Source organism: Dermacentor andersoni, chromosome 3, assembly GCF_023375885.2.
Source record: "Dermacentor andersoni chromosome 3, qqDerAnde1_hic_scaffold, whole genome shotgun sequence".
NCBI lineage: Eukaryota > Metazoa > Arthropoda > Arachnida > Ixodida > Ixodidae > Dermacentor > Dermacentor andersoni.
Window position 1 is genome coordinate 136,966,306 of NC_092816.1, and position 17,957 is coordinate 136,984,262.

The 17,957-nt window shown below is 51.0% G+C and overlaps 1 protein-coding gene across 1 annotated transcript in view; it reads right to left on the reverse strand.

The window, feature by feature from the left end:
• Window positions 1-2,937: 2,937 nt before the first annotated feature.
• The window catches only part of LOC126525177 (uncharacterized), a 35,539-nt gene continuing 20,519 nt past the window's right edge, over window positions 2,938-17,957 (reverse strand). Inside the window, exon 3 of the mRNA XM_050173229.3 lies at window positions 2,938-3,792. Within this exon, the coding sequence (XP_050029186.2) occupies window positions 3,203-3,792 (590 nt within the window). The 3' untranslated portion in view covers window positions 2,938-3,202. The remainder of the gene's footprint in view (window positions 3,793-17,957) is intronic.

A 17,957-nucleotide genomic window follows, 5' to 3' on the forward strand; every position in this document is an offset into this window, starting at 1 on the left:
GGCGTGACACGAAGTGGTGCAGCCACGGAATTCGTGTCAACGACCACTTTCGTGTGTCGCTTAGAATCGGTTGTGCCTTTGTAGCAAGCACTAGGAGACACCAGCAACAGTGAACCTTTAGTTTCTGGCATCACGAAAGGCCAGTTGCTGGTAGTCACAGAATGCTAACTTTATTGGTGGGTTATGCGTATTGCGATGGCCAGCCATTTGGGAAGGTAGACAGCTTAGTCCATTCGCGACCTGTTTGAAAACAGTACTGATGAGTCATACAAATTCTAGCATGCACACTTCTTTATATGTACCGCATCATTCTTGAATATTAAACAATGAAGCCAGAGTACAGTGTTTCTTTCATTTCTCTTGATTGCTGCGAACAGCTAACAGAAGCTCGCAATATGCACGCAGGGTATACGTGAGTGCAGTCCCTCGCCCGTACATGAGTGTCCATCAGCTTCTTGAGCTGAATGAAACACCTAGAATTCGAGAAGTAGGTCTTCTGAAAACGACCGAGCCTATTCCCGAGCTCCATAACCGCCGCCTATGTTCTGGCATCTGTAAGCGCACCCGTTCTCAAAGCCCACGCATTCGCTGTTAAGCTCCTTCTCACTGTTTTACAACTGCCATACCAGAATCTCTTCTCTACTCCGTCTACTGCGCATTGTTCTGCACATCCAGGGGCATCTTCCAAGCCTCTCACCTTACAAGAGAGCGTGCAGCAGCGCAGATGAAATGCAATTTTTTTATTTTCATGAATACGTTAGGATGTAGGAGGTGGGAAAAAAAGCGAAAGCACTTCCCGAGCTTCCCACCCCCTTTACAGCAGGCAGCGACAGGACGACGGTTGGCATTCTTGCTGTGAATAACTAGTTAAACTTGCACAGCATAAATAAAATTAAAAAAAAAACTACATATCAGCTTGCGCAGTTCACGAAAAAGAAAAGAAGACATGTCTAGTATGTAGTTGACAAACAGAGCATTGATAAGAACATTGTAAAGCAGATCATTAACACTTTGTACTCATTATATCTAACAAAGTGGCGCAGAGGTGGCTAGCCTTATAAGATACAGAATTCATGAAGGCCGAGTTACTGACATTGTTTATACTATAGTGTGCGTCATATAAATTGTTTATTGCTAGTCGTAACTGATATCATAATGTTTGGTACCTGTAGTTTGCTCTAACAGCTGGTAACAACGAGTGTCGTTTGTACCGGCTAGGATACGGCGATTCAAGCATATGCAGTGGCGCTAATGGACAAATATTTTCTTAGTGCTTATTTGGTTCTTTTCTGTACTAGCGTAATAGTTTATACGTATACATATTAATATGGTAATAATTGCTTGCTTTCCAATTACTTGTTTCGTCGAGTGTCTCTCGGGTGAACTAAAACACAGCGCGAAGAGCACGTTTCTCAAGCACGGCTAGTTTTTGAAGGTTAGTTTGTGTAGTCGCCGTCCACACACCCCCATACCAGGGTACCGTAATCCATGTGCGAGCAGACTGACACATCTTGCAGTAACAAGTTTGTTTTCCTGTAACCTATATACCTATAACCTACAATACCTATATAACGCGGCTTAAAAAACCTCTGGCTTTAGACGATTTCCATGTCAGACGCTTTATGTGGTCGTTCTATAGCATATGTTTTGGAGAACATTACACCGAGTGATTGAAACAATAGTTAATGGTAACAATAGAGTGGTACTGAAGTACCACGTTCACTGCAGTTCTTACTACAGGGGCGGGAAAGTACTGCCTTAGGTTTATCGACATCAACTGTGAGCGCATTTTCATGCGACCACACTTCTAGTTGTCCCAGCAAAAGGACAACTACAGGTTGCAAAAGGACATTAAATTGACAGCTGCGCCTGAAGGCGAAGCGTCAAAAGCGACAGCAATGTTTAAGCTTCGCGCCGAAGGGATCCCAGAACACGGGCGTGATCAGAATCGTGCCAGCGGGGCTGCAAGCGTCGCACTTCCATGGCGCACGAGACCATCACGAGACCAAAGGAAAATCTCCAGCGTTGGCCAGCGTCCAAAGAAAGCATTACAAAATTTAGCCTGACGTCCATCACGGAGTGGTATGCGTGCAGCTCCTCCGCAGGAACCCCGATGTCAGCAGCGGAAGCCAAAACGCTGCCCCGACTACGTGAATGTGCGTCCACGTGGCTTCGCCGAGCTTTTTCGTTTCTTTTTTTTTTTAGAGCCAAACGTACTGGACTCCTAATCCTTCCCGTGCGCGCCGCACATGTGCCGTTGATTGCCGAATAGTACGACGTCAACAATCCCAATGGCGTAAATGCGCCTCGGGCGTCCATATAACTATACGAAAGAAACAGCCTCCCCCCCCCCCCCCAGATGTCTAGGCCATTTTCTACTTCATGACTGCTGTTCTCAGTTCTCACCGACCTCATATTTTATGCCTTCACTGCGTAGCATGTTATGATGCAGCGAAGATGCAGTCGAACAATGTTAGGGAAATTCAGCGATCACTCGTCACGGTCTTCAGCAAAGCGGCACAGTACAAATGCTGCGAGCTAATAAACAAACGAACGGTTACTTTTAACCCATTTTGTAGCTTCTACGTTAGCAGTAGTACGCAGATAACATAGCGCTGTCAAAAATTATTACCTATTTTTAAAAAGGGCCTCAATAATTGCTTTGTGTAAACAGGCTTTACTTACTCACTGATTGATCGTTCAGCCGTACGAATGCAATGTCAGACTATGAGGACCTTGTGAGACTCTGCAGTGCGCTGACAGATTTTCCCGACCACCAAGAGTTTTCAGGCGGTCCCGTTTTATGCCACTGTCGATGTCAGAACGCGGCCACAGCAACCTGGCTCATCACAACGTGCGCAGCAGAGGAAAGTCACAGTTCCTGAGCCATAGCTGCAGGTCCACTAGAAAAGTGGGCTGCCAAGTCAGTACCCAAACTTTGCTCCATATTCATTTTTATTCGTCCAATGTGACAAAAGACCCCAAGAACGCCAGCACCCTTCCAACATGGCGACAACAACGTACGTACATTAACTTCAACCGCGCGCAAATATTCGCCTAAAAATGCTGGTGCATGTTATCAGAAGTACTACAGTGATCCAGCAGCGTCGCCTATCTGGCGAGCTCTTCGACTCCCTCCACGCAATCTATATTCTCTACTCTAATGGATTTATGGCCATGGCACACGCCTGTCAAGCCCCATTCACCCGCTTGCTCCACCGTTACTGCCATCGTCATTAATTTTCACTACAACTTCGACCTGTTGGGCATCTGTGGTACCGCTTCCATCGCTGCCCACTCCTGTTCCGGCTCCCGACGCAATTCCAACACCTGGAACGCCTCCGGCTGCTCCGCCACCTGTCAGGCCACCGGTGGGACTTCCGAGGTCGCCAGATCCGACGCCCGGTTGTATCGCTCCTGGAACTATTCCGGCACTTCCACTTCCGGTGCCCGAGGGCATCCCCAAGGCACCGCTGCCTGCGCTTGGCATGCTTCCGATGCTGCCCACTCCCGGCACGCTTCCAGCGCCACCGGAAGGAATTCCTTGTAGCCCTCCTGCTGCGCTGCCTCCAGTTCCTGGGATACTTCCTGCTGCTCCATTACCGACACTTCCGAGTCCTGGTACACTGCCTCCGTTGCCGGGGATGCTCGCAGCCCCTTTGGTGCCAGGAATTTCACCCGATCCGAGTGTGATCTCTACGGATATTTCGCTGATGTTGGTGCTGCCAGCACCATTTCCAGGGCTACCCGGTGAATTTCCGCTCCTGGATCCGTTAGTGGAGCCACCACTGCCTGTAGTAGAGTTAGAGTAAGGCGGGGGCAAAATTACACATAAATTTTCAAATTGATGGAGATTTTTCACTTTTAATTATGAATCCGAAAAAAATGTAGTCCGATTCTTGCTAAGGTCGGGAAAAATTATCAAACATTTTAAGTCCGGAAAAATTATGGTGCTGCAATTAGCATAAGTATTAAATAAAAATTATTACCAAAAGCGAGCTGTTGCTCATTTTGCCCTGGGGTCGGTGAGAATGAGACAGGTAGGACAGGAAAAATTAGTCAACACCCTCCCCCCCCCCCCCCCCCCAAAAAAAAAGAGAATTCATTCATTCGAAAAATTCACGTAATTCGATGTTTATAAATTAGGTGCTTGTAGTAGTAAACGTGGACCCCTATGCACGCTTCATGAGCACACTCGCTGTAGCTCGTGTACTAAATTCATACAGAAGCTCCACAACTTGCATACCAAACACTGCCAGTGCCCTTTGATGCGACTCATGTGGATCGCAGGACACTTCGTTTTTTATCTTTTTTTCACGCGCTTGTGCACTGAATTGTTGATGTTATATTCCCTTTTTTTATTTGTCTTCAATTTTTCTATTTTTCCGGGTGATCAAAACACCAGGCCTTCTGGCACACTTTCTAACAAAGTGACCTTGCAGATGGATGTAGTGGGAATTATGCTCAGCTCTGCATTCATTGCTTTACCTTTTAATATTCCTTGCATCCAGGCACGTACCCAGGGGGGGGCCCGGGGGGGCCCGGGCCCCCCCCCCCGAAATCAAGTGGCATACCCCCCCCCCCCCCCTCCCCTCCCACGCCACCACTCCTCACACATTCCTAAAGCGCCGCCAGATCAATGTTGAGACTTGGCAGCTGTTCATCGGTCAGCATTATGCTGCCTTTTTCACTCCTTTTAGATGGCGGTAGTTATCGGCATCTCTTGTAATGTGAAGGACAGTTTTCTCATAGATTCCGCACCCGCGGGATTAACTCGAGATGCGTTCAGTTGTCACCATCTATTCAACCGTCACGCGCATAGCTGTTGCTTTTGTTAGTTCAATCTTCTTTGTTTAGGCTGATCCTGGGACTAGGAGAGGGATGCGGCTTTTACTCAGCTGGTCTGTACTCTCATGGAACGAGTTGCGGCCGGAGAAAACGCCAATTGCGTTTAACTTTTACCTTTGCTTCATTATTTCCTTGAGTTACGGCTCGCCGCGACGCTGGCAGATGCCCGGAACCATATACACGTGATATAGGTTAGATAAGGTGGGAAATAAAATAATGTGAAAGAGTGTCCATCATGAAACCCTGCAATAACCCTTAAACCCATAAGCAAGATGACTGTCGCCCGTTACCTCGTCTGTTTTTCCCTAATTGTATAGCACTTTTCGTGTAAAATTGGCAACTGGAAACAAAAATCGCAAGGAGTTCAGAAATTAAGCGATCTACTAAGGGAGAGAGCCAAGGCAACAACCGAACTGCAAGCAAAAGCGAATAATAAAAAAGTTAACCGTTGTTTATGAGAATATTTGTGAATCAACATCTTTTTATTTAAAAAGGAAGTAGAGAAAACGCCGCCGGAAGTGGAGAACAATTACTTGTTTTGAATGACGCTTCTACAGTTGTCGGTCGAACCGCCTCACGTAGCCACTTCTCTGCTGTGCTTATGTGGGTGTTTTTCTAACCTATCGCGGTGAGCGCAGTACGTCTAGAATCGCAGAGTCCTGCGCTCTACGCGGTTGTATGGGACTGGCGGCCGCACAGCGTTGCGCAATTCGCGGAACTGTCAAATCTGATCAACAAGGCGAAAATAACTGATATTCGAAACTATAACATGAGAAAGACTGAAGAAGCCGTAAAAAATAAACGCAGCCTGAAATCAGCAAAAAAAAAACTTGGCATAGGACAAACCATGATTTATGCACTAAAAGATAAGAAGGATAATATCATCAGCAATGTCGAAGATGTAGTAAAAGTAGCGGAAAAATTCTAGGCTGACCTGTATACAGTACCCAGAGGAGTCACGATACCTCACTTAGAAACAGTAATGAAAAGGATACAGAAACTCTCCTATAACTAGCGATGAGGTCAGAAGGGCCCTGCAATACATGAAACGATGACGAGCGGGAGGAGAAGGTGGAATAACAGTCGATTTAATCAAAGATGGAGGCGTCACAATGCTTGGAAAACTGGTGGCTCTTTATACGAAGTGTCTATCGACTGCAAGGGTCCCAGAAAACTGGAAGAATGCAGGCATTATACTAATCCACAAAAAAGGAGACGTTAAAGAATTGAAAAATTATAGGACCATTAGCTTGCTCCCAGTATTATATAAAATATTTACCAAAATAATATCCAATATAATAAGGGTAACACTGGATTTTGTCAACCAAGGGAACAGGCTGGCTTCAGGAAGAGATACTTTACATTGGTTGACATCCATGTCATCAATCAGGTTATCGCGAAATCTGCAGAGTACAATAAGCCCCTCTATGTGGCTTATATAGATTACGAAAATGCATTTGATTCAGTAGAGATACCAGCAGTCATAGAGGCACTACGTAATCAAGGAGTACAGAAGGCTTACGTAAAAAGCTTGGAAAGTATTGCTACATGCGTCTGGTATTCGTTTGTTTGACCGATGCGCGTGGGCGCCATCACTCCAGAAAAGAGGAGGAAGAACGAACTGGGCTCGCGCTGTGAATCTAACCGGTCAGCGCTGCAACCGTTGTTGTAAATATAATCTGTAAATAGTTTCTCGTCTTACTGACTCGTCCTTCGCTTAAGAATATCTACAGAGGTTCTACAGCTGCCTTAATTCTACACAAGAAAAGCAGGGAGGTACCTATAGAGAAAGGGGTCAGACAGGGAGACACAATTTCTCCAAAGCTATTCACTGCGTGCTTAGAAGAGTTCAAGCTATTAAACTGGGAAGGCTTAGGAGTAAAGATCGACGGCAAATATCTCAGCAACCTTCGGTTTGCCGATAACATTGTTCTATTCAACAACAAAGCAGACGAGTTACAACACATGATTGGAGACCTTAACAGAGAGAGTGTAAGAGTGGGGTTGAATATTAATATGCAGAAGATGAAGATAATGATAAATAGCCGGGCAAAGGAACAAGGGATCAGGATCGCCAGTCGGCCACTAGAGACTGTGAAGGAGTACGCTTACCTAGGTCAATTAATCACAGGAAGCCCGGATCATGAGAAGGAAATTCACAGAAGAATAAAAATAGGTTGGATCGCATACGGCGGACATTGCCAGCTCCTGACTGGAAGCTTACCATTATTATTCAAAAGTAAGGTGTGCAATCAGTGCATTTTGCCAGTGCTGACATATGGGGCAGAGACTTGAGAGCAAGTTAAGGACCGCGCAAAGAGCGATCGAACGAAGATTGCTAGGCATAACGTTAAGAGAGAGAAAGAGAGCGGTTTGGATCAGAGTGCGAACGGGAATAGAAGATATTCTAATTGACATCAAGAGGAAAAAATGTAGCTGGGCAGGTCATGTAATGCGCCGGTTAGATAACCGTTGGACCATTAGGGTTACAGAATGGGTACGTACCAAGAGAAGGAAAACGCAATCGAGGACGACAAAACACTAGGTGGAGCGATGAAATTAGGAAATTCGCGGGCGCTAGTTGGAATCGGTTGGGGCAGGACAGAGGTAATTGGAGATAGATCGCAGGGAGAGGCCTTCGTCCTGCAGTGGACATAAAACAGGCTGATGATGATGATGATGATGATGATGATGATGATGATGATGATGATGATGATGATGATGATAATGATGATGATGGAGGTGGTGGGCCCCCCCCGAAAAAAAATCCTGGGTACGTGCCTGCTTGCATCAATAATAATTTGTGGGCCTGTAGGATTCATATGGGAACGGATTACCAGCGAAGCTCTTTAGCCTGCATGCATGGGCTGCATACATTATGAAACCATAGATTTTTTTTTCATATGGCAACACACTACGCCGACACATTCGCCGCTGCGGTCACCGCAACCCCTGCTGCAGCCGCGCCGTCACCTCCGACGCGCGTGACACAAGCGCAGGTCACGTGCACAGAAGCCATCGCCACACTCTTTCCCCTCTCTCACCCTGCCCGTCTCCATTGCTGCAGCGCTGTCGCCAGCATAGAGTTTCATGCAATAATTGCTAGGGGGAACTCTGGCGCTAGACTCCATGGGAGCTGCAACGGGGGTGGTCCAGCCAGCATGGGAATTATGGGAAGTACATGGATTTACATAAACATTGTCCTTTTGGCTTCAAACGGCTTCATGACTTTGTTTACTCGTCATTTTCAACAAAGTAATGTGTAATTAATAATTAAAGAAACACTATGAAAATTATCCGACGGCAGGATTCGATTGCAGAGTCTCTAGCACATAAACCCGATATTGAAACCATTAAGCCATGGACGCATGCATTGATGAGCGACATAGAACGCCCTTATGAATCTATCCTGGGCAAGTCAGTGGCTCGAGACGCTTGGCGCGTTTCGATTTTGTCACCTCTACAAGCTCAACCGTTGCAATTAGGAGCGATTGTGCGTATTCGCAATGTCTTCCACAATTCTAATAGTATAGATTGCTCTGAAATTTACGACAAGGCATACAAAGCGTAATAAACAAAGCCACTAGAACGTTTGAATCCACAAGCATGAAGATCAGACGAATCCATGTGCTTCCCATCATTCCCATGGTGGCTGAACGATTGCAGCGCCAGCGTTCCCTCTAGTAATTATTGTAGGATACTCTATGGTCGCCGCACTCGTTTCCCTCTCCCTTATCCGTCTACATTGCTGTAGCGCTGTCGCCACACTCTTTCCCTTTCTCCCCTACCCTTCTGCATTCCAGCAGCGCCGGCACCTCCAATGCGCGTGACATTATAACCACAGAAGCCCAGGCCACATGCACAGGCGCCATCGCCACACTCTTTTCCCCTCTCCCTAAATGATTAGCTGCGCGCATTGCTGTCCACGATACGCACGCAAGTCGCCCAGGGTAACCATTCTTGAACGCATGCGGAGGTTCTTTATAGCGACTAGAGGTAAACACCTTCGGTGTAAAAAATTTCATGGACGATTTTATCCCTTTCAGTAGACTCAACGGGTTTTTCCAAACTCCATATGCGCCGTTCAAAAAACTGTTGCCGCAGTTGGAAAAAAGCGTGTCTGCTCATGGACGGCTTCATGTGCGCGTTGCCTGCCGTTGTCGGCGAAAGCAGCACTGGATGTCTACGCCTTGTGCACTTGGGCAAGAACGCGCAAATGGTATGGGGCAGCCACATGCAATGAGCTACATAAAAATAAGGCTTACAAAGGCTTTTTTGCGTGAGTGCCTTATAGAGTTACTAATACAATTTTATTTTAGTGAATATTAGGGCACACTGACCAACACACTTCAGTAAGGTGTAGCTAGGGAGTGAAGAATAAAAACAAAACAATCCTTTGATTTGGAACAGCACTAGGACTGCGGTGTACTTGCTAAAAAAATAAAGAGAACTGACTTCTAACATTTTTTTTTTTGTTTTTTTTTGAACGACCTTCAATTCAGATGCACTCAGTCCGCGTTTTTATCCTGAAACGCATTTCGTTTTCATCTGCATAGGAGGGGGAGTCGCTGGCTAAAACGTCATGCAGCGTTACATGTATGCAACTAAAGGTAACGAAAACAATTCATACTAATAAATCTTACATCTTAGCAATCGTACTAGCCACTACTTTGGCATCTTTGTGAAGGACAAGATAGCCATTACGCGATTATGCACGTGATGCGTGTCCAGATGTCGCTGTTAATTGTCGCGCCACAGGTGATGCAATTGGAGCTAAATTTATTACGCTTGTCAATCCGACTGCCCGCGGACGCGTTTGACAGACCTTAATCTGTCGTAGTAGGTGCAATCCATCAAACTCAAACCTGTGCTCATTAGCAGTTATAAGGCTTAAATAAGTGCAATCTGTTGCAGAAACTTTATGATTACTTGGCTGTGGAGCCCCTGCGTTCGACAAGTAGGGTGCAGAAATAGCGTGAAGAGACTCGAGAAGCAAGACAGAGGAATGACAATATGCGCCCACATCCTTTGACCATGGCGGGTCCACTGCGAATAGGGAGCGAGCATGATTGCAAGTTTATCCCGTAGGATCCCGTAGGATCATAGAAGTTCAAAATGTTGGCTTTGTAATAAGCGAATAAATGTCACTTCTTTATTTGCTAACGTGATTTCAGTGTCCATGCTCCCTGTTCAGTATGCACAAGACGTTTCGGGTATACCCCTTCTAGGGCGGCGTCCCCGATAGAGCCTGTATACCCGAATTTCTTGTTCCCCCTAATATCCTTAGCCTAATCACGACAGTATCGTAGTCAAGCAAAATTGATATGTGGGGACATCTGTAAACAAACAAATCACGCCGCGTAGATATCGCAGTTAGAAGCTAAGGAGCGCTAAGTTCAAGATGACGTGTTATTCCACGTGTCGCATTTTGCCTGCCCATCGTGCGGTAACGCTATCTGAGATATTCTCAGAATATCTCTTTGGAGCCTCGCCACGCGCTCGCGGTGCTTCCAGTGTCTCGAAAGGTACTGGAGAGGATGTATGTACTTTTAGTGCTATATTCTACTTCATTTTCACTTCGAGACAAAGTAAAAGAATTGCTCCCATTTTCAGGAATATTACCGACAAGAGCTCCGCCGTTTTCTGTTGAAACAGACGGAACAGTTGACGTGGCTACTTCCGCAGAACTGTTGTTCCCGCTTCCTGTGTTTCCTATGGTAGTCGCCGAAGTGTTATCCGCTTCTGAACTGCGACTACGAGTTGTGCTTGGGCTGCTTGAATTTCTAGCTTTAGATTGCTGTAGCTGCGAAGCTCCCCGGGCAACTTGTGTTGCCGCAAGTCAGGGAGTACACAGAGTGAAAAAGCACGTTTGGAATAACCCACGCCTAAGTGCTGGGAACGTATACATACGGCTTCTCAACAGGCCCATTTTAAGATAATGACAATCACCTCTCTTCAAACCCTTCCCTGCGCAGTTTGTTTACAGAAAATATCAATGTATAACAAAAAGAATGTTCATACAGCGCATAGCTCATCGCAACGAGTCTTAATAAAAAGCGACGTACAAGAAGAGGTGATCGGGATTAATCTTAAATCAAATAAAAGTTTGCGTTCATTCTGTTGAGACCGAGACTGAAGCACGGTACAAACGCTGTGTTTCTTAGAACAGCTCAGTTGCTTGGGTGGTTCAGAATCGCTGAATAAGTTATTTTTATGTCTGCAGATTGCGGACGGTATTTGGGTCCAACGGATTGCGGATTGCAGTGCTGGAGTCGCTAAGGATAACCTCGGCAGCAGTTGTTGAGATGGCCAGGGCTATGGCAGCCTCCTCCGCCTCTATGGACTTGCGCGCCTGTATTGTGGCAGCTGTAGTGTATCCAAGTTGATTTGACACAAGACTTACGGCGTAGGCTGGTTTCTGTGGGTAGCTAGCGGCGTCGACACACACAGTGAGGTGGTCGGGCTGGTGTTGTTCGTAGAGGGCTTTTGCCCTAGTCTTTCTGAGCGCCTCGTGATGCACAGGGTGCATGTTTTTTGGCAGGGGGAGAATAGTGATGCAGTTTTGTATGTCTGATGGTAAGGGACATGTCTTATCGGCCGTGAAAGTCGGTATTAGTCCTAGTTTGTCCAGGATGTGCCGACCTGTGGTGGTAGAGTGAGTGAGTGTCAACTTTATTATTAGAAGGGGTAAGGGATAAGGGAGGCTAAGCTACGTAGGCTTCCAGGTTGTGCTTCACGATGGAGTCTTCAGCTCGTGCCAGGACCCGTGTTTGGATGTCTCGGTCGGTGCTGGAGAGAAGGGCCTCCCATTGTTCGTCGGTGGGGGGTGGCGAGACGAGGTCGGCGGGCGGGGGGTCTTCCGGGCAGCCCCAGAGGATGTGGTTTAAGGAGGCAACGTCGCCGCACAGGCAGCAGCGTGGATCAATGACACCAGGGTGGATGTGCGAATACACTAGAGGGCACGGAAAGGCGATCTCAGACCGCTTGGGAAGACTGCCATGTGGGGGTGGGTAGGCGTACCGTTCGAGGCGATAGTGCTGGGTAATGTCGTGGTAGATGACGAGGGGCTCCGGCAGCGGGGCATCCGACGCGGAGGGGCCCACCGCTCGGTCGACGAATCCTCGAGCGTGTTGGTGAGCCGACTCGTTGCCGGGGTGACCCGAGTGGGTGGGGACCCAGACCAGTTCAATGTGACACGGTTCGTCCTCCAGTAGAAGTGGGCGTAGGAGCCGTAAGGTGGTAGGCGAGACGAGACCTCGGGCGAAATTGGAGATGGCGTGCTTGGAGTCGGAGAGCATGACGCTGGCGTCGGTCGAGATGGCGGCTAAAGCGATGGCCGCCTCCTCAGCCTCGACGACGTAGGGCGTTCGAACGGTGGCGGCCGTGATTGTCGGCCCCGAGGGTGCCGAGGAGGGCGAGACGGGGACGACTGCGAAGGCGTCCCCGGCCGAGGCGTATCGGGCCGCATCCACGTAGGCGATGACCGGGTGGTCGGCGTACTTGGCGTGAAGCATGGCCGCACGGGCTTGGCGACGGGCGTCGTGATGTCCCGCGAGCATGTTCTTGGGTAGCGGCTTGATGTAAAAGGCTGCCCGAAGAACATGCGGTAGTGAGACCAGGTCTGAGAAGAGGTGGCATGACCGATGGAAGAGAGGATGTAGCGACCGGTCGGCGAACGATGAAGGCGTTGCACCTGAGCGGTGCGGTGAGCTTCGATCAGTTCGTCGAGCGTGTTGTGGACTCCCAAGCGGAGAAGACGCGCGGTGGACGCGTTGGGGGGAAGGTCGAGAGTAGTCTTGTATGCACGGCGGATGAGGACGTCGACCTTGTCGCGTTCCGATTTGAGAAGACGAGTATAAGGAAGGCCGTACGTGAGACGGGAAACGACGAAAGCGTCGACTAGGCGGAGGAGATCGTGTTCGCGCATGCCCATGCGCCACGCTCGGACACGAGCGAGCATGCGCGCGGTTTGCTGAACCGAAAGCGAGAGCTGGTCTATGGTATGAGCATTATGGCGGTTTGACTGTACTATCAGCCCGAGCACCCGGAGATGCGAGACGACGGGAACGGGAGTGGAATTGGCGTGAATCGTGATGGTGGGGTGAGGCGTCTTGTGGCGACGCCGGTCGGGGGGCCGCATGAGGAGGAGGGCCGATTTGGCTGCCGAGCAAGCGAGACCGGCCGCGTGCACGTGACTTGTGACGACGTCAGTTGCGCGTCGCAACGTCTGCTCAATGTGCCCGTCGGAGCCAGACGTGACCCAAAGAGTTACGTCGTCCGCGTACAGGGTGTGTTTGAGACCGGGGATACGGTCGAGCTTGTCGGGAAGTGAGCGAAGGGCAAGATTAAAAAGAAAAGGCGACAAGACGGCGCCCTGAGGGGTACCACGAGATCCAAGCGCATACGTGGGAGACGAGAGATCTCCCACGATGATTTCGGCCGTGCAGGCCGTGAGGAAGGAGCGAATGTAGTGGTAGGTGCGAGAGCCGGGGTTGATGGTGGCGTGTTCGGTAAGAATAGCCAAATGGGAGACGTTGTCGAACGCCTTGTGAAGGTCGAGGCTAAGGAGAGCCTTAGTGTCCGAGAAGGTGGGCGGATCGAGAAGGTCGTGGTGGAGTTGCAAGAGGACGTCTTGTGTGGAGAGGTGGGGGCGGAAACCAATCATGGTGTGGGGAAGGAGGTGGTGAGCGTCTGTGTACGTTTGCAAGCGAGCTAGGACGACGTGCTCCATGAGCTTGCCGACGCACGAAGTGAGTGAGATGGGTCGGAGGTTCTCGATTGTGAGTTTCTTGCCCGGCTTCGGGATGAAAGCCACGCGAGCGTGTTTCCACGACTGGGGGAGGTTGCCGGAGCGCCAGCACTCATTCAGGAACGAAGTGAGGGCAACGACCGAAGGGGCATCAAGATTTCGGAGAAGTTTGTTGGGAATGCGATCTGGACCGGGGGCGGAGGAGGTGCGGAGCTTGTGTAGCGCCGCGTAGACTTCAGCTTCCGTGATATCGGCATCTAGTTCGGGGTTGGGGGCCCCGGAGTAGAACGCGAGAGGGGGAGAAGAGGTGCCAGGGGGTGACAGCTGGAGGTATTTGGCGGCCAGGTCTGCTATCAGCGACGGTGTGTCGCCGGGGTAGGCCCGGACAACGCGTTGTAATTGTTGCCGAGCGACTGACTTGGCGGAAGCAGGGTCGAGGAGGTGGCGGAGGAGATGCCAGGATTGCTTGCAGTCCAACTGACCGGAGATCCCTGAGCAAAGCTGCTCCCACTGCTGGCGGGCGAGCACAGTTGTGTGATGCTCGATCTCGCGATCGAGGTATGCGATGCGGCGGCGCAGGCGACGGTTGTGACGTTGCTTATGCCAACGGTTGGTGAGGCTCGTGCGAGCGGCTAACAGGTGGGCGAGGCGGGAGTCAATTGCCGGATGGTCCTCCGTGGTGGGGATCGAGGCGGTGACCCCGTCGAGGTCCGCCAGTAGCTGGTCGGTCCACATCGAAAGGTCCTCGATGTCGGGGGCGGCAGAGTGCAGCCGGCGAGCTCGGAACGCATCCCAATCCGTATAGTGGGACGTGTGTGGGCGCGGCTTGCACGGGGAGGTACGGGCTTGGATGGCGAGGACGTAGTGGTCGCTGCCCAGGGAGTGATGTGTATTGGATCAGCGCGCGTCGTGCACGTAACGGCAAAAGCTGAGGTCCGGAGTGGTGTCGCGACACACGCTATTGCCGATGCGCGTGGGTTGCGTGGGGTCGGTGAGCAGGGAGAGGTGGAGGTCGTGTGCGAGCTGCCACAGCCTCGTGCCGGGGCCATCGGCCTTGGAGTAACCCCAGTCCGGATGCCTGACGTTGAAGTCACCGAGAACGAGGAGGGGGGATTTGGCTGCTCTCGCTGCAGCGGCACGGAGCAGAGCAACGAGCGACAAGTCTTTTGTGACGCGTGGGGGGGGTGTAAACATTAAGAATAAAAAGAGAGGGGTCTTCACGTCGCTGAGGTAGGACCTCGATGAAGACATGGTGGACCGTAGGGAAGGGCGGATCGGCTCGATTGACCGTGAGCGTCCGCCGAGTGAGGATGGCCGTGATGGGATGGGGCAGAGGGTGATGAGCTACTTGGTCGTGGGCCACGTAACCCGAGAGGGAAATGGTGGCGTGAGTCTCCTGTAGTACGATGACGTCAGGAGAGACCGAGGGGTCCAGTTGTTGAAGGTGTAGAAGGAGGTGGTTACGCTTGGGGCGAAAACCACGGCAGTTCCACTGCCAAACGGTGACGACAGAGTGGTCAGCCATGATTAATAGCGGAAGAAAAAGGTATTGCCTCGGCTGGTGCTTGCGAGGGTCGGGCGGCAGAGGGTGAGGTGGTGAAGGTGTAGAAGGAGGTGGTTACGCTTGGGGCGAAAACCACGGCAGTTCCACTGCCAAACGGTGACGACAGAGTGGTCAGCCATGATTAATAGCGGAAGAAAAAGGTATTGCCTCGGCTGGTGCTTGCGAGGGTCGGGCGGCAGCGGGTGAGGTGGTGCGGACGTGGAGGGGTGGCTTGGCTCGGATGGTTGCGAGCATGGAAGCTTGAACGCTATCGACCGTCTCTCGGAGAGATTGGAAGGACGTGGCGGGGGGATAGGCAGTGAGGTCCGTGCGCATGGCATTGAGGGCTTCTTGTTGTGCCGTGAGAAGCTGGTATATCGAGTTGAAACGGCTATCGGACCACGTCGACTGGGTGGCCTTAGAGGCTGGTTTGGGCGCCGCTGGAGCGAGAGGCGGGAAGTCACTGGTCGACTTGGAGGGCGGAGGCGGCGGAGGACCGCGTGCCGTTTGCTTCGGAAGTTGAAGGCGCTGCACGTAGCGGTGCTTACAGTTGGAGCTATGCGTGGAGTGATTCCCGTTGCAAACGATGCAGCGGGGGGTGCAAGTCGGGGGCGAGCCCTCGAGCGGGGGGGGGTGAATGTCGCCGCAACGACGGCACCTGTCCTGTTATGGCTTGGGGCACACGTCGGTACGGTGGCCAGTCGAGCGGCAGTTGAAACAGGCCTCCACCATGTTGTGGAAAGGGAGGAGGCGAAGGTGGACTCCATGGTAGAAGATCCACCGGGGTAGTTTGGGGTCCGCGAGGGTTACCAAGATGTGGGAAGTCTTGCCCATACGGCGGGCACCCACAATAGAAAGTGCAGGATTCCTTGCCTGCAGATCGTCAAGGACGGCTTCATCCGTGAAGTCGTCGAAGGCGTGGTAGAGTATGCCCCGTAGGGCGTCGTCCGGCGGTGGGGCGTAGAGGTGGATGGCGAAAGTGGTGCCGGACATCGTGAGGGAGGTGATGCGGAGGTAGGCTTGAGCGCGAGCCGATTCTGCGACGCTGAGCGTAGAGGTGTTGTTGACCGGGTGGATCCGCACCGTGTCGCGAGATGCGGGCGGGAGGTCTTGCAGGCTCGCTACTTGCAGCAAGGCGTTGTATAAATGGCAAGGCTGGAGTTTGGTGAGGTCGACGGGGGTTTCGGGGCGGCCGACGACGTGAATCGTGTCGGGTGGGAGGCGAGGGAGTGGAGCGTGACGGCGGGGCTGAGGAGGCGAAGCACTTGCCTGGTTCGATCGCGGCGATTTAGCTGCGTCGGCGGCGGCGAGGCGCAACGCTGCGCGGCGTTGCTCTTGGGCGCGGAGGCCTGGCGTCTGCCAGGAAGCATCCGAAAGTTCTTCGGGGGTCACCTCTTGTCCTTGGACAGCGATCTCCCTGGTGGTGGGCAACCGGGAGATGGGCGACGAGGCGGCGGCGGGCGGCCGGGTGGTCGTCCCTTCGTCTGTGCGCTGGCGTGCGGGCGGCCGCACGCGGAACCTCACGGCGATGGCGATAGTGACGCCGACAGCATAAATTCGCCTGGGGTGTCCATATAATTGCTATCGCAATAAAAGAAGCGGACAGCCCGGGAAGCGTCAACAAAACTCAGTCATACTACCGTTAAAAGATCAAGAATGAGCGTATACGACAAGCCAGGAACATCAAGGAGAGTAAACGTCAGCGATGTTTACACGGCATATGAGGCCCATGAACTTGAGACAAACTAGCTTGGTCATATACACGAAGAAATTGAAGGCATGTTTGCCTTCAACAAATGCGAGCAGCGCTTACAGCCATCCAATCAGTCTTCGCGTGGGTGTCAAATAATAGCGCAGCGTGCAACCAGAAGCTACAGATCATCTTATTATACAGTCATCGAAAGAAATGCGCCTAATTTTTTACAATTTTTAATGCTAGAACCAATCGCCTGTCCAGGCTGCCAGCGCTAAAGCGTGGGAGTACCCTCAGTAGAACTTGTGCCAGGCGCGCGGTCGAACGCAAGCAACACACGCGACCGGTTGCTTTGGCAACCGAAACGGCGGCGATTTCTTGCTCGGCTGCCAGGTGCCGTGAGCATGATAGTTGCTCCGCCGACTCGCAACCTTATCTGGTCGCCGCAGACAGCGGAGTTTCCGCTCCGAAATGTTTCTTGCTCCATTGGCCGGCCCTATAGTTCCAAGCAATTTAGCTCAGTATGTCTCGCAATCTGATGTGACAAATTTACCTTCATCTCCTGTTAATATTTCCGATCACAGACCTGTTATGCTTGAAGTTTGCTTCCCTCCTTCCTCATCAGTAATGCCTTGGGGCTTCGACATACGCGTTCTGCATGACGCGCGCTCGCGCTCTTGCTTCTCGAGAGTCTTGCGCGCCTCACTATCCACGACCCTTCGCCGTGCTTCCTCACGGGTTACAGAATCAAGCGTCTTTCCTTTCTTTAGATCACTATCATCATCTCTCTTTCTGGACCCCAGAGTCATGGTACGCGCTCAAGGTTCAGTGGCGTCTGCATTGTTCAGTTGAAGGGTGTGCACTCAGACCACGTGTGTCAGAATAACTTGCGGGCACTGTCACTAAGCTCCGTAATCCTTTCCGGGTCAATCGACTGATTCCGCTGATGCGGTCATGGCAGCGTGAGATACGCAGGCGTTTCCAACACCTCATCGCAGCGTAGCCTTTGTCAGCTGCTGCTTGGCGATGCAGACGTAATCCATATGCGCACCCTCAAGTTCTGCGCTTTGTAAGAAACTCACTTTCTAGACAGCCGAATAAATTCGGTGTTGCGGCCACAAGAG